This window comes from Hemiscyllium ocellatum, chromosome 12, assembly GCF_020745735.1.
Source record: "Hemiscyllium ocellatum isolate sHemOce1 chromosome 12, sHemOce1.pat.X.cur, whole genome shotgun sequence".
NCBI classification, from domain to species: domain Eukaryota; kingdom Metazoa; phylum Chordata; class Chondrichthyes; order Orectolobiformes; family Hemiscylliidae; genus Hemiscyllium; species Hemiscyllium ocellatum.
Genome location: NC_083412.1, coordinates 96688803 through 96713486, shown reverse-complemented (window position 1 = coordinate 96713486; position 24684 = coordinate 96688803). Strand labels below are relative to the sequence as shown.

General features: G+C 45.8%; 1 protein-coding gene across 8 annotated transcripts in view; it reads right to left on the bottom strand.

Moving 5' to 3' along the window:
• Positions 1-24684, bottom strand: part of robo2 (roundabout, axon guidance receptor, homolog 2 (Drosophila)) — an 895654-nt gene that overhangs the window by 227759 nt on the left and 643211 nt on the right. For all 8 annotated transcript variants that reach the window (XM_060833859.1, XM_060833864.1, XM_060833863.1 and 5 more), the window contains exons 3-5: positions 15668-15825; positions 14390-14510; positions 10118-10256 (exon numbers count right to left, since the gene is read on the bottom strand). In XM_060833859.1, the coding sequence (XP_060689842.1) occupies positions 10118-10256; positions 14390-14510; positions 15668-15825 (418 nt within the window). The remainder of the gene's footprint in view (positions 1-10117; positions 10257-14389; positions 14511-15667; positions 15826-24684) is intronic.

The window sequence follows — 24684 nt, the reverse complement described above, 5'->3', positions numbered from 1 at the left end:
TCATTACATACACATATCACCTTCTGCGTGAAAAGGTTGCCCCTTAGGTCCCTTTCATATCTTTCCCCTCTCACCCTAAACCTATGCCCTCTAGTTCTGGACTCCTCCACCCCAGGGAAAAGACTTTGTCTATTTACCTTATCCATGGCCCTCATGATTTTATAAACCTCTGTAAGATCACCCCTCAGCCTCCGACGTCCAGGGAAAACAGCCCCAGCCTATTCTGCCTCTCCCTATAGCTCAAACCCTCTAACCCTGGCAACATCCTTGTAAATCCTTTCTGAACCCTTCTCTCAGTGTAAGCCTGGATGGTCAGATATTAGACTGTGGATGGGATATCACAGTTGACCCTGAAGCCTGTTCTCATTGGCATCCTTCAGAGAGGCATCATCCAATTTACCAGATGGAGTCATAAATTAAATAATCCAAACAGCAATGACACTGAGACCAATGATTGGGACCACAGTGCTGTCGCTGTAACATCACTGAAGCAGCAAGCCAGCGATACAGGTTAATATTCAGAGGTCACGGCTTCAAGTCCCACTGTGGCTGATTTTTATTTGTACATTTAAAATGGTTCAGAGATGTTATGGAACACCTCTAGAGCACGAGTTGAACCCAGATATCCTAACCCAGTGATAGGGCACTACCACTGCACCCTTTCACCAATTAATCAATAAATAAATCAACATTTCAAAGTTATTCTCAGTCAAGACCATTATTGGGCTCATGTCCCACCTTTTCTGGAGGTGTGTAGTAACATATTGGAGAAGGCAGAAGTTGGTAATGCAGATGCTGGAGATTAGAGTCTAGATCAGAGTGGTGCTGGAAAAGCACAGCGGGTCAGGCAGCACCCGAGGAGCAGGAAAATCGACGTTTCAGGCAAAAGCCCTTCATTAGGAATGAGCCCTTCATTCCTGATGAAAGGCTTTTGCCTGAAATGTCAATTTTCCTGCTCCTCAGATGCTGCCTGACCTGCTGTGATTTTCCAGCACCATTCTAATCTTGACTAACATCTCTGAATAGGTTATTGAGAAGATACCTGACATTACAATGGGCTCAGTTGAAAATGTGTTGCTGGCTAAAGCACAGCAGGTCAGGCAGCATCCAAGGAATAGGAAATTCGACGTTTTGGGCATAAGCCCTTCATCAGGAATGAGGAGAGGGTGCCAGGCAGGCTAAGATAAAAGGTAGGGAGGAGAGACTTGGGGGAGGGGCGATGGAGATGTGATAGGTGGAAGGAGAGCCTGCCTGGCACCCTCTCCTCATTCCTGATGAAGGGCTTATGCCCGAAACGTCGAATTTCCTATTCCTTGGATGCTGCCTGACCTGCTGTGCTTTAACCAGCAACACATTTTCAACTGTGGTCTCCAGCATCTGCAGACCTCATTTTTTACCCGAAGATTTTAACCTACTGCGAATCCTCTTACAAGGATGCCTTCCTTGAAGAAGCTCTCTTCCTCCCTCTACAAGGATTTCAGTGAGTCCCTCTCTCACTGCACCCCCCAGGTCATCTCCTCTGCACAGAAACTCTTCAGCCACGTTAGAACATAGAACATAGAAAGATACAGCGCAGTACAGGCCCTTCGGCCCTCGATGTTGCGCCGACCGAATCCTACCTAACCTACACTAGCCCAATAACTTCCAACGTTCTCAAACAGACTCGCCTCACCTTGACCTCCTTCCACCTATCACATCTCCATCGCCCCTCCCCCAAGTCCCTCCTCCCTACCTTTTATCTTAGCCTGCCTGGCACGCTCTCCTCATTCCTGATGAAGGGCTTATGCCCGAAACGTCGAATTTCCTGTTCCTTGGATGCTGCCTAACCTGCTGTGCTTTCACCAGCAACACATTTTCAACTGTGATCTCCAGCATCTGCAGACCTCATTTTTTACCCCATTACAATGGGCTCACCTGGTACAGCAGTAATGTCCCTACCTTTGAGCAAGGAAATCCAGATTCAATTTCCAATTGGCTTGAATGTGTGGTCTCATGTCAGATTGACGTTGTTTTTGCTAGGAAGAGCTGAAATTATCATCAGTTGGTGTAAAGACCCACCTGGTTCACTTAATACCCTTCAGGAAATGAAGTCTGCCATCTTTACCTGGGCTGGCAAATCCATGCAGTGTGTCTTTGGGATTGACGGCATCGCTGGCTGGGCCAGCAAGTATCACCCACCTCTAATTACCTAGAAGTAGTTGAGAGTCAACCACATTGCTGTGGTCTGGAGTCACATGTAGGCCAGACCAGGTACGGATGGCAGATTTCCTTCCTTAAAAGGACATTAGTGAATGATATTGGTTTTAACAGAGGTTACGTAGGCACCATTAGATTGGCTTTTTTGTTCATATACCATAGTGGGATTTGAACCCATGCCCCCGTGACCTTAATGCATTTGGACTTGTGCACACATGTGCCTGGGATTGTGTTTAACCATGTCTGAGTGTGTTCACGTGTGAATGTGTTTTGGTGTGTATTTGTGTGCACGTGCTTCTTTATGCATGTGTAATGCAGGTTTGAGGAATACATGCGTCAAGTGTATTCCCATTTATAGTTGTGTAAGAGTGTTTAAATGTGAATTAGTGCTTGCATATGTGCACATGTGCATCATTCATATGGGCCTGTATGTGCATACATGTGCAAATGCATGGACATACGTGCATGTGTCAAGCACATTCAAGTGTGCATTTGTGCATGTTGGTGTGTGCATGTGGGTTTGCCTGTGCATTTCGTTGTATGTGTACCTGGGTAAAAGTCCCCCTGTGCGCAGCAACACAGTGCCTCAGTGGTCAGCATTGTTGTCTCACAGCACCAGGGACCCAGGTTCAATACCAGCTTCAGGTGACTGCCTGTGTGGAGTTTACACATTCTCCCTGTACAGGCTGGGGGAAATGTGGGGTTATGGGAATAAGGTGAGACCTGGATGGGGTGCTTGTCAAAGAGTCAGTGCAGATACGATGGGCTGAACAACCTCTTCCTGCCCTGTTGGGATTCTATTCAAATGTTTTTCTGTCTGTGTATGAATTTGTTCACATACAGGTATATGCCTTCCCATATTTAATACAATCTGCTCGCAGCTGGCAAGAGGAATCTGAGGAGGAAGAAACCTACCTTTACGTGCTGAGGGACAAAAAACACCCTTAGTGCTTTGTTGCATCCGACAAACCAAATCACTGAAGCATTATTTCAGAGTTGTGCAATTCAGCACAAGTGATTTCAGTGTTGTTTCTGGAGGCGGCTGGTTCAGGTCTACACTCTGCCCTCTCTCTCACCCTCCTCGCAGCACAGGCCTGGTCTACCGACTTGCACAGACTAATTACTAATCTCAAACACCACCACAAAGAAACTCCTTATTCATACCATGCACTAGCACAGATGCCTGCAGCACTTTAACATATTTCCTGGTCTATAATGCGCTCTGCTTCCTCTAGAGATTGGAAATGAAGGACTAGTTTTCAGGAATTCTCTCGAGTACCACAGCTGCTGAAGGCCCTCATTCTGGGTCCTATTCTGAACCACATTGCCAGAAAGGGCCCACAGTTCGATTCCCACTCTTTCCTGCCCTTCTCTACTGAGGGGCCAACTGCTGGCTAGTCTCTCTGACAGGTAAAAACAATGACTGCAGATGCTGGAAACCAGATTCTGGATTACTGTTGCTGGAAGAGCACAGCAGTTCAGGTAGCATCCAACGAGCAGCGAAATCGACGTTTCGGGCAAAAGCCCTTCATCAGGAATAAAGGCAGTGAGCTGGAAGCATGGAGAGATAAGCTAGGGGAGGGTGGGGGTGGGGAGAAAGTAGCATAGAGTACAATGGTTGAGTGGGGGAGGGGATGAAGGTGATAGGTCAGGGAGGAGAGGGTAGAGTGGATAGGTGGAAAAGGAGATAGGCAGGTAGGACAAGTCTGGACAAGTCATGGGGACAGTGCTGAGCTGGAAGTTTGGAACTAGGGTGAGGTGGGGGAAGGAGAAATGAGGAAACTGTTGAAGTCCACATTGATTCCCTGGGGTTGAAGTGTTCCAAGGCGGAAGATGAGGCGTTCAGACTCAACCCAATTTGCCCACAATGCACACTATGGTCGAGCAGCCTTGCACAAACTAAGATGCCTCTCGCAGAGAGTGGGGGGATTTACTGGTGAGACATTGTTGTAAGACAGGCAGAGCTAAGAGGCACAGGGCAAACCAAATGGTTGAAAATTTGTTTGGGTTTATGTTGTGTAGTTTCTGAGTATTGGTCTCCCAACGAGCTCAAATGCTTTTAGGAACAAAAGGCACAACTGACTCCTCAATGATTGTACTTCAAAGATACGGGGAACACTGAACCAATCCCAAGTCTATGGGAGGTAATGGCCTGGTGGTATTGTGACTAGATTTATTAATCCAGCAACCCAGGTGATGCTCGGGGGTTTAGGGTTCAAACCCCACCTGGCAGCGAGTATGATTGGGTTTCAATAAAATCTGGAATGAACTTTTTCACGCAGAAGATGGTGTGGGTATGGAATGAGCTGCTAAAGGAGGTGGTGGAGGCTGGTACTATTACTACATTTAAAAGGCATCTGGATGGGGACATGAATAGGAAGGGTTTGGAGGGATATGGACCAAGTGCTGGCAAATGAGACTAGATTAATTTAGGATATCTGGTCGGCATGGACAAGTTGGACTGAAGAGTGTTTCCATGCTGTACATCTCTATCACTCTAATGATGACCATGAATCCATGACCAATTGTCAGGCAAAATCCATCTGATTCACTAATGCTCTTTAGGGGAGGAAACAGCCATCCTTACCTAGTCTGGTCTACATGTGACTCCAGACCCACAGCAACATGGATGACTCTCAGTTGCCCTCTGGGCAATAAATGCTGGCCTGGCCAGTGACACCATCAATCCGTGAATGAATAAAAAAATATAATCCCACCACATCAATAGGATGCTGCCAGCTCATGAACTCAACAATCAGAGAACGTACCTCAGGTTTAGCTGGAATAGACGGCAGTTATAAGGCCAATGATCATGAATATTGCACAGTAGATTAGGATGGCCTTGAAATGACATTCCTGGAATGGGTACTTAACTAAAGGACTTAATGGGAAGAATCTGCTACTGCACTTCAAGGAGCAGAGAATTTTCAGAAGAGATTGAAAAAAAAGCATCCATAACTGTGAAGGGTTCTGATTGTGTAAGTAAGGGGACTGTGTTTTCTTTGGCAGCAGAGCTGCTAACCAGAGGGTACAGAATTAAGGGAACAGAGGAAAGTCAGTTTTTTTAAACATTGAGTTGCTATAGTCTGGAATACAATGCCTGCAGGGAAATGGAATCTGATTCAATGGGAACTTTCAAAAGGGAATTGGATAAATACTTGAAGAGGAATTAATTGCAGAGCTGAGGCACAGGAGAAGAGGAATGGGACGAATTGGATATCTCTTGCAAAGAGGCACCAGGGGTTGGCGGGGCTCATCCTGTGCACCACTATTCAGTGATTCTATAACGCGGGCAGGGAACTCAGGCAATTTTCCAGAGATCGTTCTTTTTGCAATCTTTCTCTTGGGTAGGCAGGTTGTGAGACAGTTGAGAGTGTGGTGCTGGAAAAGCACAGCAGATCAGGCAGCATCTGAGGAAGAGGAAAATCGATGTTTCAGGCAAAAGCACTTCCATCAGTTTGGTTAGCACTGCTGCCTCACAGCGCCAGAGAACCGGGTTCAATTCCCGCCTCAGGCGACTGACTGTGTGGAGTTTGCACATTCTCCCCGTGTCTGCGTGGGTTTCCTCCCACAATCCAAAAATGTGCAGGTCAGGTGAATTGGCCATGCTAAATTGCCCATAGTGTTAGGTGCAGGGGTAAACATAGGGGAATGGGTCTGGGTGGATGCGCTTCGGCGGGTTGGTGTGGACTTGTTGGGCCGAAGGGCCTGTTTCCACACTGTAAGTAATCTAATCTAATCAGGAATCTGGCCTGAAACGTTAATTTTCCTGCTCTTCGAATGCTGCCTGATCTGCTGTGCTTTTCCAGCATCACTCTGATCTAAACTCTGGTCTCCAGCATCTGCAGTCCTCACTTTTGCCCATCTGATCGAGATCCTGTTGTAATCTGTGGTAACCTTCTTAGCTGTCCACTACACCTCCAATTTTGATGTCAGATCCTGTAGCTTATCCGATATTCCAACATGATGCTCACATGTGCACGGATAGCAATTACAAATGGAAATCTTGGCTGGGTTAATTAACTCTGGAGCACTGAGGGTCAGCTCCTGCACTCTGACATTTAGCTTAGCATTTCTTGGGAAAGGGGGCTTGTGGAAGGTGGTGAGACAGAGCTTTGAACCATTCCTGATCGACAAGGAACCTTAGAAAGAGTCAGAGTCTAAAACAGGTCCTTCAATCCAACCAATCCATGCCAATCATCATCCCAACCTAAACTAGTCCCACCTACTTGTGCCTGGCCCATATCCCTCCAAGCTTTTCTCATTCATGTCCTTATCAAAATGTCTTTTCAATGTTTCAAATTCCTACAGTATGGAAGCAGGCCATTTAGCCCATCAAGAACACAATGACCCTCCAAACAGCATGCCTCCCAGACCCACCTTCCTACTCTATCCCTATAACCCTGCATTTTCCATGACTAGCCTACACATCCCTGGACATTGTGGGCAATTTCCCATGGTCAATCCACCCTAACCTGCACATCTTTGTGATTGTGGGAGGAAACCGGAGCACCTGGAGGAAACCCGCACAGACGTGAGAGGACGTGCAAACTCCACACAGACGGTCACCTGAGGTGGGAATTGAACCCCAGTCTCTGGTGCTGTGAGACAGCAACGCTAACCACTGAGCCACTGTGCTGTCCCCTGCAACTATGACTGTCCCTACATCCAGCAGCTCCTTCAGAAGTCCATTCCACACACGAACCACTCGCCGAGTAGAAAAAGTTCCCTACATGTCTTTTGTGAATCTTTCTCCTCCCCAGGCTATCTCATTCACTGGGAGTGGGAAGGAATCGTTGTGGAGCTGCTAGTGCAGTCACGAAAGGGTTAAGTGGCAGTTCAGTGCTTGAAAAATTATCAGATCATCTGGGAAAAAATCATTTGCCTTCAATTTAAAAACATGAATTGCTGCCCAGATGCAGCTCAATACTTGTGGAAAAATGCGAATTTGATTTGCCACAGGGCAGCCGTGTGTGCAAACTTATTTCCACAAAATGTACTCTAAAGTAGGGCCCTCTTTGTATTTCATCATAGCTTTTACATTGGACAAAGGTAATCACTGTGTCACATTCAGAAGGTATCATTCCCTCATTCTCGTACTGTCTGTTGCAGCCCCTGTGCATTTTTTTAGTTCATTCATGGGATGCGAGTGTTGCTGGCTAGACTAGCGTTTATTGCCCATCCCTAGTTGCCCCTTGAGAAAGAGGTGGTGAGCTACCTCCTTGAACCGCTGCAACAGTTGACCCACAATGCTGCTGACCAGTCTCCGCATCCAATACATCATCCTTAAACACTTCTGCTGACTCCAACTCGACCCCACCACCAAGAACATCTTTCCCTCCCCACCTCTCTCTGCCTTCAGCAAGGACCGTTCCCTTTGACAGTCTTTGGTTTGCACCACTCACCCCACCAACCCCCAAAACCCCAATTACCTACCCCATGACTCTAGAAATATGATCTTAGATGACCTGTTTTACTTTTATAACTCATTCAACAGAAGTTGGATGTGAATTAACAGACAAATTGAAAGTCATTATAAACTATAAATCACACACTGGAAAAGATGCAAAACTTGCCAGTACACCACTCCTCTCACCTTCATCCAGGGCCCAAACTGTGCTTCCAGGTGAGACAGAGGTTCACCTGCCTCTCCTCCAACCTAGTTTACTGCATCAGGTGCACCCAGGGAGACTGAACATAAACTTAGAGAATAGTTCACCGAGTGTCTCAGCCAGCCTGCAAGGGCTGATTGGACCTCCCAGTCACTGCCCATTTCAATTCCCCTTCCCACTCCCTTTCCAACATCATCATCCTTAGCCTCCTCCATTGCCACAACAAATCACACCCCAAATTGGAGGAACAACACCTCACCTTCTGCCTGGGCAGTCTACAGCCCGGAGGACTCAACATTGAGTTCTTCAATTTCAAATAACCTCCCTTCCCCATTCCACGACTCCCTTGTCAGTCCCTCTCCCTCCCTTCCACTCCTCCCAGCCACCAATCGGATTCATCCGTCCTATTGACCAACCAGGTCTTACCTTCTACCTGTCTTCACCTATCCCCACTTCACCACCCTGTCCCCCCCAACCCTTTTATCTGCAGCTCCCCCCACACCCACCCCAAGTCCTGAAGAAGAGTTACACCCAAAATGTCGACTTCTCCACCTCCTGATATTGCCTAGCCTGCTGTGTTCTTCCAGCCTCTGCATATCCACAAAGGAATTTGACCTAGTGACAGTGAAGGAACGGAGAAATATTTCCAAGCTAGGAAGGTGAGTGGTTTGGACAAGAGCTTGCTGGAGTGATGCTTCCCATGTATCTGCTGCTCTTGTTTTTTTCAAATGTTATCAGTTATGGGTTTGGAAGGTGCTGCCCAAAGAGTCTTAGTAAGTTACTGCAGTGCATCTTGTAGATAGTACATACTGCTGCTACTGAGCATCGGTGGTGGAGGGAGTGGATACTGGCAGATGTAAATCAAGTGGGCTACTTTGTCCTGGATGATGTCAAGTGTCTTGAGTGATTCAACATGTCCAAATGTGTGATACACACACACACACACACACACACACACACACCATATAACTGACCAGCTCACACCCCTGTATATGCCATGTCAGATACATTTGTAGAGGTTGGACAAAAGATGTGGAACAGCGTTCCAGCACTATCACTGAATAGGAAGGGATGAGAAAAACCCAGCCTACTCTTAAAATGGTTAACAGCAAAGCAGAGAAGCAGGTGTTGCGAAAACACAGACTTTAACACAGAGACCTTCCACTCAGTTAATCTGGCAATTAAAATCGCAGGATGTTAAACCTCAGTGAACTTCAGACGCCCCATACTTTTACCATCACAGATGTCTGCCATTGCAAAGCTGACAGCATCCACCTGGAATCTAAACAGTGCCACATTATCAGAAATTTTGCTACATTCCTGATTCACTTGTTGTAGATCATGCTGGTTACTGGCATATGGCCCTGTTACCTTCTGAGCTACAGGATTATCTGCAATCTATCATCCTGTTTTAGCAGAACCGACCAGCAGCGTGTGAGAACTGACATTCCCTTCAAAGTTACAAATTTCTTTCAAATTCAAAGGATCATCTTTCCCTTCAATCTCAGATGTTCCTTTCCTCAAGAATGTTTTCCTTATCAAGATTTGGGATATTGGTATTATCAACCACTCGAGCATGGGGTTAGAATCAGAGTAAAGCGCTCTCTTCTCTTTTAAACTGAAAATAATGATCTGTCTACACAGTCCATATTCGTGGGGAACAGCCCAGATATGATACAGAGTGAAGCTCTATTGGTGCTTTTAAACTGAAAGTAAAGCTTCCTCTATTCTTTTAGAACAAAAATAAAGCTCCCTCTACACTCCCAGGACAGTTACAGCATGTGGTTCAATACAGAGTAAAGCTCTCTCTACACTGTTCCCATCAAGCACTCCTAGGACAGGTACAGCATGTGGTTAGATACAGAGTGAAGCTCTCTCAACATTGTTCCCATCAAGCACTCGCAGGACAGGGACAGCACACTGTTACATATGAACTAAAGCTCATTCTATACTGTCCTCACCAAACACTCCCAGGACAGGGACAGCACTGGTTAGATACAGAGTAAAGCTCCCTCTCCCCAGTCCCCAGTTCCCATCAAACACTCTCAGGACAGGGACAGCACAGGGTCAGATAGAGAGTAAATATCCCTCGACACTGTCCCAGGCATGCCTGGAACAGAGAGTTGTTCGATTTCGTGATGATGATGATGATTTGGGAAGATTTCTTCGTTTGCTTTTGGGACACTGTGATTGTTCATGAATGCAGACTGATCGCAGCCTCAGGGAACAGAATGCTCAGTGAGCCCTCAGCAACAATCATTTTGAATTGTTGGGGAAGTAAGAGATTCCCCTCAGGTAAATCCACAAACCTGCCCCTGGCAACATCAGTGTCGTCCTTCCTCCAGCGCACAGTGGGCTGTGGGTCCCCTTGAACCTGGCAACGGAACTCGACGGAATCATTCTCCAACACCACCTGGTTTATGGGTCTTCTGATGAAGATTGGGCGTTCTAGGTAACAGCAACGTGAAAAACACAAAGACAAAAACATACGACTCAGTTGTGAATCAAGAGTGGAATTGGAGGTGAGTCAACTACCAGTAATTTGCTACATGACTACCTTGCAGTCACAGAGAATGCCCCTGATAATTAACTTCTTTTATGAAGAGATTAACATGATTCGAATCACCTGCACCGTTTGGTTACACAGTTTAATCTCCCACAAGGGGAATCCACTTTTGCACTCAGATAAAACACATTACTCTCACACCCACTTTTGCATCTATTAGCAATTTGTGACCTTCGACCCTGAGCTACTGAAGACACAATTTTACCTTGCTTCCCATCTTAGTCACAATCACAGGAATATGGAACAGGAGAAGGCCATTCGGCCCATCCAGACTGTCCACCATTTAACTGGCTGATCTGTGGCTTAACTCCATAGACCAGCCTTTGGCCCATATCCCCTCGCTTTAAGAAAAATTTATGTATCTCAGATTTTAAACTAACAACTGATCTAAAAAGATTTCCAAACCTCTACCACCCTCCGTGTGTCGAAGTTCTTCCTAACATCTCTCCTGAATGAATAATTCTCAGACCCCAACCAGTGGAAATAGTTGATCTTTAAAATCTCTGTCTTTTCCTGTTAATATCTTTCAAACTACAACCGGATCACCCTTAACCTTCTAAATTCTGGAGAAGACACACTAAATTTGTATAACCTCTTTTCATATCATAGCCCCTGAAGTCCAGGTATCATTCTTGTAAACCCATTCCCTCCATGGCCAGTCTATCCTTCCTGAAATGAGTTGCCCAGGCCTGCTCCAATTGATAGCAACAATGGGAGATTCTGACTGTCTCAAGCAAACTGAGACATCCAGTTGAAAGTGTGCAACTTTAAATTGCCAGAGGGGACACCGAGAGAAATAAGACTCCCCCATACATTATTTACAACACCAAAACAGGCCACTCAGCCCAAGTGGGACATGCCCAGGATTATGTTCCACACAAGCCTCCACCCAGCTGACTCCATTTCATTCCACCAGCCCCCTCCTTCCATTCATTTCCTTTCCTCCTCCTGTCAGTGTTTATTTTCCCTTTGAGCGTATCCATACCAATCATCAGAACAGGTCCCTGGTGGTAACGCACTCCACATTCTGAGAATTCTTTGTGTGAAAGAAAAGTTCCTTCTGACTTCCTGATTCAATTCACTCACTGCAATTTTATACTTGTGCAACCTTGGATTTGTCCTTGTGTATCCCTCACATCTCACCTCATCTAATCACCCTTCCGTCTTCACTTTACCTTCGACGAGGAGTTCTTCAAATTTGCTTCCCCCAACCGTGCTTTTTGTCCTTCAAGTTCATCGAGTGCACAAATCCTTCTATTCCCCACCCCCCACCTTTGTGTCAGAGTTCAGGCAGCGAGGCTTGTGAGCTATTTAGCTGGAAAAGGCATCACATGGTTCAGAGGAGTTAGCTTGGCATCAGCTCTGGCCCATGAAGCTCAGCACTGGACAGGCCTTGTATCCATCATTTGTATCTCCCACAAAAGTCCTCATTTTGCAAATTCACACAGGCAGATTTGTCAAAATGTCCCCCTTCAGCTCCCCTGAAAATGCTGACTACATTGCTGCATGTAGTTTTTCATACTAGCTGTATTTGTCATCTTGCCTAAACAATTATTCCTCAGCAAAGCTCTTCACTCTTGGAGCTATCTCAACTGTGCCTGGTCTGTGGCCTCACACAACATCCATCAGGCAAATATGCACTCTGTGGAGTGCCAAAACAGGCCATTCAACCCAAGTAATTTATACTATCATCTATCCTCTTCAGCTCATCCCTTAAGCTCCTGCAAAATCTTATTCCCCCCGTGTGTCTCAATAAATGGTTCTGTATCATTCCCTTCAATCACTCTCCACATTCTCACCACTCCCTGGGTGCAGGTATTTCTCCTGAACTCTCAGTTGGATTTATTCATCACAATCTGTGGCTATGCTGTTTAGTTTTGTTCCCTAAACCCACAACCAAATGGAAACATCTTGTCAACATAGAAAATAGAAGCAGGAATAAGTATGCTCCACCATTCAATATGATCCTGGATGGTCATCCAACTCAGTCACCTGTTCCCATTTCTCTCCATACCCTTTGGTGATTCTTATCACTTGTTTCTTCCCAGTGTTTTCCTGAGCTCCCAGCCTCAGCCCGGATCCGGATTCCCAGCCTCAGCCCGGACCCGGATTCCCAGCCTCAGTGCGGATCCAGATTCCCAGCTTCAGTACTGACCCGGATTCCCAGCCTCAGCCTAGACCCGGATTCCCAGCCTCAGTGCGGATCCAGATTCCCAGCTTCAGTACTGACCCGGATTCCCAGCCTCAGCCTACACTCAGATTCCCAGCCTCAGCCAAAACCTGGATTTCCAGCCTCAGTACTGACCCAGATTCCCAGCCTCAGCATGGACACAGATTCCCAACCCTAGCCCAGACTTGGATTCCCAGCCTCAGTGTAGACCCGAATTCCCAGCTTCAGTACTGACCCGGATTCCCAGCCTCAGCACGGAACCAGATTCCCAGCCTCAGCACGGACCCGGATTCCCAGCTTCAGTACTGACCCGGATTCCCAGTCTCAGCCCAGACCCGGATTCCCAGCCTCAGCACGGAATCAGATTCCCAACCCTAGCCCAGACTTGGATTCCCAGCCTCAGTGCAGTCTCAGATTACCAGCCTCGGTGTAGACCCGAATTCCCAGCCTCAGAGGGGACCCGGATTCCCAGCCTCAGCATGGACCTGGAATCCCAGCCTCAGAGGGGACATGGATTCCCAACCTCAGCCCGGATCCATATTCCCAGCGTCAGCATGGGCCCAAATTCCCAGCCTCAGCGCTGATCCGGACTCCCAACTTCAGTACAAATCTGGATTCCCAGCCTCAGCCCGGACCCGGATTCCCAACGTCTGCACAGACCCAGATTCCCAGCCTTAGTGCTGACCCGGACTCCCCCAGCCTCAGCGCGGACTGAGATTCCCAGCCTCAGCACGGACCTGGTGTGGTTTCCTCTTGGTATAGCGCTGGAGACCTCTCAGTGGTCTGCAGTGATCCCCCAACCCAGCGTGATGATTTCTCAGTGGCCCATGATGGTCTTTCAGCACACTGTGATAATCTCCCGGCCCGTGGTGATCTCCCGGCCCGTGGTGATCTCCCGGCCCATGGCGATCTCCCAGCCCGTGGTGATCTCCCGGCCCGTGGTGATCTCCCGGCCCGTGGCGATCTCCCGGCCTGTGGTGATCTCCCGGTCCATGGTGATCTCCCGGCCCATGGTGGGCTTTCGACCAGAAGGGGCCTCAACCATGGACTTCCGGCCTCATGGTGATTCAAGACCTGGTGTGGACGAGGTTGGAAGGAGGGTATTCTCAACTTTTTATTTCACTGTTTTTTTAACTTATTCCTACAATCTTTAATGTGGGACTTTTTATTTCTTTTCTATTCTCATTTTTTCCTCCAAACTCGTACTAAAGAATCTGTACCTAGGTACCTTGTACCTAAGATGGTGCTGTAACTTCAGTAAGGCGTTCAACAAGGTTCCCCATGGGAGACTGGTTAGCAAGGTTAGATCTCACAGAATACAGGGAGAACTAGCCATTTGGATACAGAACTGCTCAAAGTTAGGAGTCCAGAACTAGAGGGCATAGGTTTGGGCTGAGAGGGAAAGATATAAAAGGGATCTAAGGAGCAACTTTTTCACGCTGAGGGTGGTATGTGTATGGAATGAGCTGCCAGAAGAAGTGGTGGAGGCTGGTACAATGACAGCATTTAAAAGGCATCTGGATGGGTATATGAATAGGAAGGGTTTTGGAGGGATATGGGACAGGTGCTGGCAGGTGGGACTAGATTGGGTTGGGATGTCTGGTCAGCATGGACAAGTTGGACCGAAGGGTCTGTTTCTGTGCTTTACATCTCTATGACTCTAACACATCTCTCTCCTCAGCAGCACAGCATGGAGTGAGGCTGTATGGGAGAAGGCCATTCTGCCCATCTTACAAATGATATCTCTTTGGAAGAAGAAAACCTGGACTGATCTCCCACTTCAACAAAGGATGAAACTGTAGTTTGAAGTAAACCTTTTGAATTTCTTTCGAGAGGAGGACTTACCAAAGACAGTCAATTCAGCAGGATCACTGTCCCTCTCGCCCACCATATTAGTCCCCACACAGACGTACATGCCGGCATCACTTCTCTTCGTGTTCGAAATCATCAATTTGCCTCCACGGACCTAAGTGACAAAGGGGAATACAACAAATAAATAGGGGCTGGCACCTCTCGTGGGTCACGATTTGAGACTCCTTGCCCTTTTTATTCCTTGTTTATTCCGACGGCCCCCCGATCACACACCTTGACCAGAACAGCAATAAGGAAGAGGCCCTCAGTCATGTGGAGAGAGTGAAGTTGGCAGTGTACTCTACCTTGGAGGAATGGGAGGGGAGGCAAGATTCAATCGAGATGCTTAGAAAACATTTGTTAAAATAAGCAAGCAGGGGTTAATTTTGCCGTCAGGAAGATCAGTAAACAATGGAAACAGGTTTAAAGATCTGATGAAAGAAGCCTCGAGATCTGAGAATCCATCTATTTGACTCTGAGGTTTGTGATCTCTGTTGTACTGTCACAAAGGACAATGGTAACAGATTATATCGCAACTTTCTAAACAAATCAGATAAATACTTGACAAGAGGAAAACATGCAGCATATCGGGCAGGAACAAGTGAGCTGGTGATTGGACCAATCAACAGAAACTCAGAATAATATGAAACAATACACCTTGCTTGAAGTTATTTTGTTTAACAAACTGAAGATTGGAGGTCCAAAAGTTCTTCACAAATCAACATCAAACACTCCCAGGACAGGGACAGCATGGGGTTAGATACAGAGTAAAGCTCCCTCTACACTGTCCCCATCAAACACTCCCAGGACAGGGACAGCACAGGGTTAGATACACAGTAAAGTTCTCTCTACACTGTCCACATCAAACACTCCCCGGACAGGTACAAAACAGGGCCAGATACAGAGTCAAGCCCCCTCACCTTGTTCTGACAGTGTGTTTCAGACCCAAACTCAGAAGGATATCCTTGTACCTTGATGTGATTGTTCTGTACAGTTGCCTGACCAGCCATTCTGCCACCTCCCTGAGTCATGCTGTCTATTGAGCTAGAGTGGAGGACTGGTTCGTTCACTAAGCGTTTGCTAGCCACAGCTGAGTGTAAACTGCCCAAAATCATTTCACAAAGACCCTCTTGCTGCAAAGCAGCATGAGAGAGTACTACCCCAAATGTGAGGAACGCTATCCCCTCCCAGCTCCATCATGTGTCAGCACGCCCGATCTGAACAATTTCCCGAGAGAGAGCGAACACAGAAAGCCTGCTCTGAGGTACACACCGTTATTCTCTCGTCCTGGTCATTAACGGGGATCTTGTCCTTCTTCCAGAAGATGGTTGGCTCTGGGTGCCCACGGGGCGGTTGGCATTCCATGATGGCTGGCTCACCCGCAGCAACAACCACATCCGTGGGATTCAGTCGGAAGTCATCTCGGAGCACTGCAATGGAGATTGAGAAGGTTAAAGCAGCAGCACAATCTCAGCGGGGACCGCCACAACAGAACGTGCACAACCGAGCACATTGGGTATTTGATCGAGTAAGCGGAGGAGGCCACTCAGCCCCTCGTCACGTTCCCAGCATCCCACTGGATCCCGTCAGGGCTGTGCCGCAATCCCATTGTGAGGCCTTGCTCAATAACCTCTTTCAGGAAACATTTACTCACACAAGTGTTAATCAAAACATGAAAACTCCCAAAACAGAGATGGATAATTCCTGTTGGGAAAAGGGTATTCATAAAATCCCTACAGTTTGGAAATTGCCCACCCCAACCCTCCAGAGAGTAACCCACACAAACCCATTCCCCTAACTTACACATCCCTGGATACGATGGGGTAATTTAGCATGGCCAATTCACCTAAAATGCATATTGTTGGATTGTGGAAGGAATCTAGAGCACCTGGAGGAAACCCATACAGACGCAGGGAGAACATACAATCTCCGCACAGACAGTTACCCAAGACTGGAATTGAACCCAGGAGCATGGCGCTGTGAGGTAGCAGTGCTCACCACTGAGCTACCGTATATTAATGACTCCAGAGCCAACAGAGCAGGTGAAATTACGTTACAGATTTCAACACTTGACAGAAGACAAAAGATAGGCAAAAGTGAAGACTGCAGATGCTAGAAACCAGAGTTTAGATCAGAGTGGTGCTGGAAAAGCCCAGCAGGTCAGGCAGTATCCGAGAAGCAGGAAAATTGATGTTTCGGGCAAAAGCCCTTCATCAGGAATGGGCAGAAGATATAACATGGCAACCAACAGCCCATCCTCTCTTGCAGACAAAAAAAATCTATCAGTTTGACATTTTCAACTGAAGCCTCTATCTTCACCCTCCAACCAGCCCCAACAGCTGATGGAGGGAAAGAATTCCCAAGTTCCACTTTGTGTGAAGAAATGTATCTTGACTTTACCCTTCAATATCTCAGTTTAAGTCATATCTTCTCATTCTGAATTCCATAACCACCTGATAAGAATTGTCTGATAAGAATTCAAATTCTTTAACCACTTTACAGATTGATCAGTATTTAATTTTCTAAGGTCAAGAGAATACCATCCAACTCTCGCAAAAAGAAGAGGCGGTGAAGACAATAAAGAGCTGACTGGACTTTTCAGCTTCCGATCTTCTGCTATAATCCTGGTGGAGGTTTTGAGAAGGTCCCAGGGAAATGCTGCAAGCAGCTATCTAAGAAATATCTCTGAGGTCTCCGTCACTCTCTCCCTGTTGCAACATTCATGGCAGGGGAGTCTTAGATAAGGTCAGTGAAAATTATTGGTTTATACCTTACAGAGACAGACACACTGAATACTCTGAAGACACACTGAATAGACCCTTAAACAGATGATTCACCTGAACTAAAAATGTGAAGTTGACACAATCATGAAGAACCATAAGGGCTGCTCTCTCTCACTCAACAAGGATGAGAAAACAATGCCTTCATAACAGCCCCAGCCAATTCAGGAATTGAATCGATATTGCAGGCAACACGCTCCATCAGAAATCAACTGCCCAGCCAATTGAGCTAACCAACCATTGCATGGGCTTGCCTTGTTGCTATCCCTATATCGGGTCTTTGTTGTGTCTCTGTCTCAGATATAGGCAGGGTCACAAGGTATTACAGAACTTTAATATTGCTGGAAAGAAAGAGACTTGCTGTGGAACATATGAATTAGATACAAGAACAGGCTGTTCGGCTCCTTGAGTCTGAACTGAGAAGTTGTTGATCCAGCTGATGATCTAATGTGGCATCAAAGTTAAATCTCAGAATATACCAAATACAGAAAATTATCATATTATCCTTCCGAGAGCTCACACTGACAGCTGAATTTTCTGTGTTAATGCAATCACTAAATAATTATTTTTCTCCACATTTACATTTTCAAACTTCTCTGTTTTAACACTCCCAGCTACTGAACAGATTACATACATAAGAAAAGTCAGAACTAGGAGCAGAAGGAAGCCATTCAGCCCCTCGAGCCTGCTCTGCCATTGAATACGATCATGGCTGATTTTCTCTCAGCCTCAACTCCACTGTCCTGCCCACTCTCTATAACATTTCAATCCGTTACTATTTAAAACATTAAATTTATTCAGCGTCCCAACATCCACCGCAGTCTGGGGTCATGAATTGCACAAATTCACAACCCTTCAAGGGAAGTAACTTCTCCTTATCTAAGTTTTACATTTGCTAACCCTAAGGGGAAACATCCTGTCTATGTCTACTTTGATATCCACTTCAGTTTCTTTTCATTTGTGGGTCATGGAGATTGCCGATGGCCAGCATTTACTGCCCTTCATATATACCTCAATTAGATCACCTCTCTAAAGCCCAGGATGGAGTTAGATACAGAGTGCAAACACCCTCTACACTGTCCCCATCAAACACTCCCAGGACAGGGATAGCACTGGGTTAGATACAAAGTAAAGCTCTCTCTACACTTTCCCCATCAAACACTCCCAGGATAGGGATAGCACAGGGTTAGATACAGAGTAAAGCTTCCTCTACACTGTCCCGATCAAACACTCCCATGATAGGAATAGCACAGGGTTAGATACAGAGTAAAGCTTCCTCTACACTGTCTCCATCAAACACTCCCAGGACAGGGACAGCACAGGCTTAGATACAGAGTAAAGCTCTCTCTACACTGTTCCCATCAAACACTCCCAGGACAAGGATAGCACAAGGTTAGATACAGAGTAAAGTCTCCTCTACACTGTCCCCATCAAACACTCCCAGGACAGGGACAACACAGGGTTAGATACAGAGTAAAGCTCCCTCTACACTGTCCCCATCAAACACTCCCAGGACAGGGACAGCACAGGGTTAGATACAGAGTAAAGCTTCCTCTACACTGTCCCCATCAAACACTCCCAGGACAAGGATAGCACTAGGTTAGATACAGAGTAAAGCTTCCTCTATACTGTCCCCATCAAACACTCCCAGGACAAGGATAGCACAAGGTTAGATACAGAGTAAAGCTTCCTCTATACTGTCCCCATCAAACACTCCCCGGACAGGGGCAGCACAGGGTTAGATACAGAGTAAAGCTTCCCCTACATTGTCCCCATCAAATACTCCCAGGATAGGGGCAGCACATGGTTAGATACAGAGTAAAGCTGCCTTGAATCTGTCTCCATCAAGCACTCCCAGGACAGGAACAGAATGGAGTTAAATACAGAGTAAGCTGCCTCTATACTGTCCCCCATCAAATACTCCCAGGACAGGGACAGCACAGGGTTAGATACCGAGTAAACATTCCCATGCACTTTAGTAAAAGCAATGTGCTGGAGATTAGAGTTAAAAACAACAAGTTGCAACGAAGAGCCATATTGAATGCAAAATCTTAATTCTGAATTTCTCTCTCCACACTGCTGCCAAACCTACTGATTTTCTGCAACATTTGTGTTTTTGTTCCGCACAACACTGTATTTAGAGAATTAATTGACAGGATTCTAAACATTCCTGTTGCTGAAGAGAGCTTTAAGTACATGCAAAACAACACTTGTTAAAACATGTACGGGCCAGGTTACATGTCAGTCAACTAAATAGTGCCTTGAATATCAAATGTGTTGTAGCATATTTTGCAGGCAGACATTTGGTGATTAGTTTTATTTATATCACAGAAATTACTATGCCAGTGAATATAAAGTTATAGTTTTGCTTGGTTTAATCAGAAATCACATTGAAGCCAAATTTCCTACAATGGTCCCTATTCTTCATAGACGTGATGTCATCCATCCAGCTCACTTTGCAGCAGTAATGGTTAAACGTGATCAACCACAGTCAGGATTGTTGTAACTGTATAATCAAAACTCCATACACACGTCAGCCTCCATCTACTATTGCAATTCAGACAATGTCATTCTCAATAAGCCATGTTACAATTCAACTTTGTGTTCATGGTCGAAAGAAATGGACACGTTCCCAAGTTGGAACGTCAGGGTCAGGTTCAAGTAGAAGGCAGGTTATCTACAAGGTGGCACCATGGCTCAGTGGTTAGCTACAAGGTGGCACGATGGCTCAGTGGTTAGCACTGCTGCCTTACAGCGCCAAGGCAACATGCTTGATCCCAGCTCTGGGTAACTGTGTGGAATTTGCAAATTCGCCCTGTGTCTCTTTGGTCTCCTCTGAGTACCCAGAAGTCCAGTCACAATAATCTCCTACCTGTATCCATCTATCACCATCTCAACTACCCTTCACCCAGCCCCATGCCCACCCCCCCTTCCTCTATATACTTCTGGGCTCCCCTCCTCAGTCCTGATTAAAAGTTTCAGCCTGAAACGTCGACTCTCCTGCTCCTTGGATGCTGTCTGACCTTCTGTGCTTTTCCAGCCTTCAGTATTGACTCCAGCCCCCAGTAGATAAAACCAATGACTGCAGATGCTGGAAACCAGATTCTGGATTAGTGGTGCTGGAAGAGCACAGCAGTTCAGGCAGCATCCGAGGAGCAGTAAAATCGATTTTTCGGGCAAAAGCCCTTCATTAGGAATACCATTCGCATTCCTGATGAAGGGCTTTTGCCAGAAAACGTCGATTTTACTGCTCCTCGGATGCTGCCTGAACTGCTGTGCTCTTCCAGCACCACTAATCCAGAATCCAGCCTCCAGTATGTGCAGTCCTTGCTATCTCCAAGTCACTGCTCCTTCCTGTTTTGTGTTAATGCATTAAGTCCAGACCAGGCATACAGTGCACCTTTAAGATGGTTAGATAATACCACTACATGACGTTCTGGTATAAAGTCACTGTCTCAGTGTGATGAACTTTATTGTAGTCTGTTCAGTCAGTTAGTTGTGAATACGAAATACACAGTAACATCAGCAGCTTGTGAGGCTGGTCAGACCATAGGTGTGCTGAACTACTGCACTGCAATGTTTACCTGTAATTTGTTTATCTGACTGTAATGTTTATTCTTCTAACCATGTCTTATTTCTAACTTATACTATGAATCACTGTAAGTAATGCAACAAATTTTTTTTCTTTATTAATTTTTTGGTATCGAAGATTTGGACCTTGGTACTTTGTACTGAAGATGGCACCATTAGAGGTGACATTGTAAACTTTTCACTGTACTCCTGTACGTCTATAATTGAGCACACATGACAGTAAAACCGAAGCCAGAACATATCTCAGTCTGCATATTATAACAAGGCAAATCATTCGTGTCATTAACATACTTTGAGATATTCATCTCACCAAGAACCCAATCCTTGAGGGTAAATCATGTTAGCTAACATATAGGATAGCACTCAGACCACATCATACTGGTGTCTGACCACAAAACCACATCATCCTCTACCCTGTTCCCATCAAACAGATACAGCACAGAGTTAGATATAAAACTTCCTCTGTATTGTTCCAATCAAATACTCAGGTCAGGCCCACCGTGAAGTTAGATATAGTGTAAACTCTCTCTACACTGACCTGCAAACACTTCTAATACAGGGACAACATGGGGTTAGATACAGAGTAAAGCTCCCTCTACACTGTCCCCATCTCAAGCTTCCAGGATAGCTATACCCAAGGGTTAGATACAGAGTAAAGCTTCCTCTACACTGTCCCCATCAAATATTCCTAGGACAGCGCAGGTTTAGATACAGAGTAAAGCTCCTTTTACAGGGTCTCCCATCAAATATTCCCACATCAGGTACAGCATGGGGTTAAATACAGAGCAAAGCTCCTTCTACACTATCTCTATTCAACACTTTCAGGGCAGGTGCTGTCAGAATCGATGTGGTTTTGTGTCGGTGTGTGTGTTCACCTGCATGGATCTGCATTTGTGTATATTCCTGTGTAATTGGGTGAGGGTATGTGCTTGAATACTGTTTGTTTCTGTAATTTTATATACAAGTGTTCCCCTACATTTCATGGGGCACTATTTGCCCTCAGATTGGCTCTGGCCTTCCGGGGATTTTAATGTAATTTCTTGCTTTTCTGAATGTTATCTTGTTCTCTCTCTGGATGCTGATTGAACCCAGATCCTGGTTTCTTCCTGTCTTGATAATCCCTAAGAGTGCAGTATGGTAATGAAAAAGAGAAGTGCTCTGAAGTTGTTTGCACATTGGCTTTAAACCCTCATTCGATAATTTAAAACTGGTCTTGCCAGCCTGCAACAATACTGCCTGACTGTCTTTGTTGAACATAATCCTAAAGGTTTCAACACATGAACTCCTGCCTCAAACTGACGCACTACCGTCCTTTTGCTCTTGGATACTCGACAGCTCCATCACCATGGCACCCTGCCTTCGCTTGGCCAATCAAATGTGAATAGTCTGTTTCCTGATTGGATGATTCATCGCTGTCAGTCGAACAACTTTAAAAGCTGAAAAAGTAAAGGTTCATTTTGCCAAAACTTTTCTGCTGTACTCTTACTTTACAAGAATAGCAATGTAAAGGGGTAAGAACATCTTATACTGTGTGAGAAGAGTGTGGTAATTGGTTGACAAGTGGACTCTGATTGGTTGTGATACTGCCATGAGGTAGGCTGATGACTGACAGTTAACTGCTAAGCTTTGTTTAAATTTTAAACCGGGCAGGTTAATGCGGATTAGTCAAGGCCTTGCCCTGAGAATGTCTGTCACCTAGTTTGCCCTGTTCTTGCAAATTCTTGTGAAATGCAAGATGAAAAGCATTGACAAAATGAGAACTTTTTTTCAATGTGCAAGTTCAGTACTTTCAAAGGAACATTTATCACCTTTTCTTGTTAATCTCATATTCTTATGATCACTGAATCTTACAACAGAAGCAGACCATTTGGCCCAGCATTCATGGGTTGACTTAATGAAAGAACTCTATAATTTGGTCCCACTCCACAGCTTTATTGCCACATCTCCGTACTTGATTCCACTTCAGGTCCATTTCCAGTTGTCTTTTGAGTGTCCCCATCAAGTCTGCTTTCCCTCAGTGATTCAATCCAGATATTAACAGCCTTGTACGTGGAAAAATGTCTCCTAATTGGCTTTCGCCAATTATTTTAAATCTCTTGTTAATGACCTACTTGTCAGGGAAAACACTTTCTCCCTACTTGCACTGTGAAAAACCCCCTCGTGATTTTAAACAGGTCTATTTAAGTCTCCCGTTGTAAAGGCAGAGGGTCAACAACCCAAACAAACCATGCCAAAGTGAATTTAATCTCCTGCACATCCACGCTGCTGTCTTGTGTTTATTTTAAAAGCTGTTAAACTTAATTATCAAAGGCACATTACAGAGAATTAATGTCTGTGAATTACTGCAAATGAAATCGGCCATAGGGCTGCTCTCCAAACAAGAACCCGAGCTGCAAGCGAGCAGAGCGAAAAGGATACTTCATTTTTTTTATAGGTTGACGACTGCTCTCCGGCAGCAGCCACTCGGAGATCAGGAGGGAGAAATTTCTGGCCAGTGTGCTGATAGGCTGAGGGTCCTAGAGGCCCATTAGCCTGGGCAGATCAATCAGCAAAGCCAAGAGTGTTACGTCAGAGATGAAAAATTGGAGAGTGGACTGTTTTTGATGGACAGGGAGAGAGGGAACGCAGAGGCCAGAGGTGAGGCAGACACTGCCTAATGGGTGTCTAAGTTCCCTTCCACACTCTTCCAGACTAGACTGAGAAAGTTCTCCTGCTACTAGTTACTGGCTGCGATCAATGTGGCTGGGCAATGATTAATTGACTGGTAATTGCTCCCCTAATGGAAACTCGGATAGGTTTTCCGAACGTATAATTTTAGAAAAATAATCTTTCAGCATTCCTGCAGCTAATAAATAAGTCAGCTGATATGTGACCACAGGAGCCACATAATGCAAGCTGCAGCCCATTGAATGGAAGCCTTTGACTAATGCAAGTCATCCACAGTGTGTTAGCAACTTCAAAGAGAGGCAACCTGGCTGTCATCGATTCCCAGTGTCACATGGTGCTGAAAAGAGATCACGGGGGCCCAACCTCCACAAAAGACAATCCATCCCTAAATAATTCCCCATAACCCTACAACATCTAGCACTTCAAGTATTCATCTGATCATCCCCTCTGGAAAGTTCCTCATGAATCTGCTCCCAGGTTGTGCATTCCAGGTCACAACACGTCACTACATCAACGTTATTTCTCTTCATCACCTTCAATATGCACAGACTAGCTTCAGCACCTTCTGTCACTCAGATCAGTTTCTCCTTGTTTAGTCCTGTCGCATGCCTCATGACTGGTTACAAATACAAGCAGAGGGAAATCCGTTTGCAACGTGATTTGTTGTGTTCTAGATCTCACAGCCTGAGAGGGCAGAGAAAAAAATGGCAGGTTCTAAAGTAATGTTCAAAAGGCAATTGGTTAAATATTTAAGAGGGAGAACTTTGCAGTGCTGGCACAGGCTCAATGGACTGAATGGCCTCCATCTGCAAGGAGTGCCTCTAACAATGTGTTCTTCCAGAAGCACTCACACTGGTCAGGTGTGTGAGCTCCATTCTCCCAAAGGCTGGAGGAGACTGAGGCAACTCCCAGGATAGCAACTGCCACCTATTATGGGGTGAGGGTTAGGGTTAGGGTGAGGGCCAGGGTTTGGGTTAGCATAAGGGTTAGGATTATTAGGGTGAGGGCTGGGTTTGTATTAGGGTGAGGATGAGGTTTAGGGTTAGGGTTAGGGTGAGGGTGAGGGTGAGGGTTAGGGTTAGGGTGAGGGTGAGAGTTAGGGTTAGGGTGAGGGTGAGGGTGAGGGTGAGGGTAAGGGCTAGGGTTAGGGTTAGGGTTATGGTTAGGGTAAGGGTTAGAGTTATGGTTAGGGTTAGCGTTAGGATTAGGGTTAGGATGACAGGGTTAGGGTTAGGTTGACAGTGAGGGTGA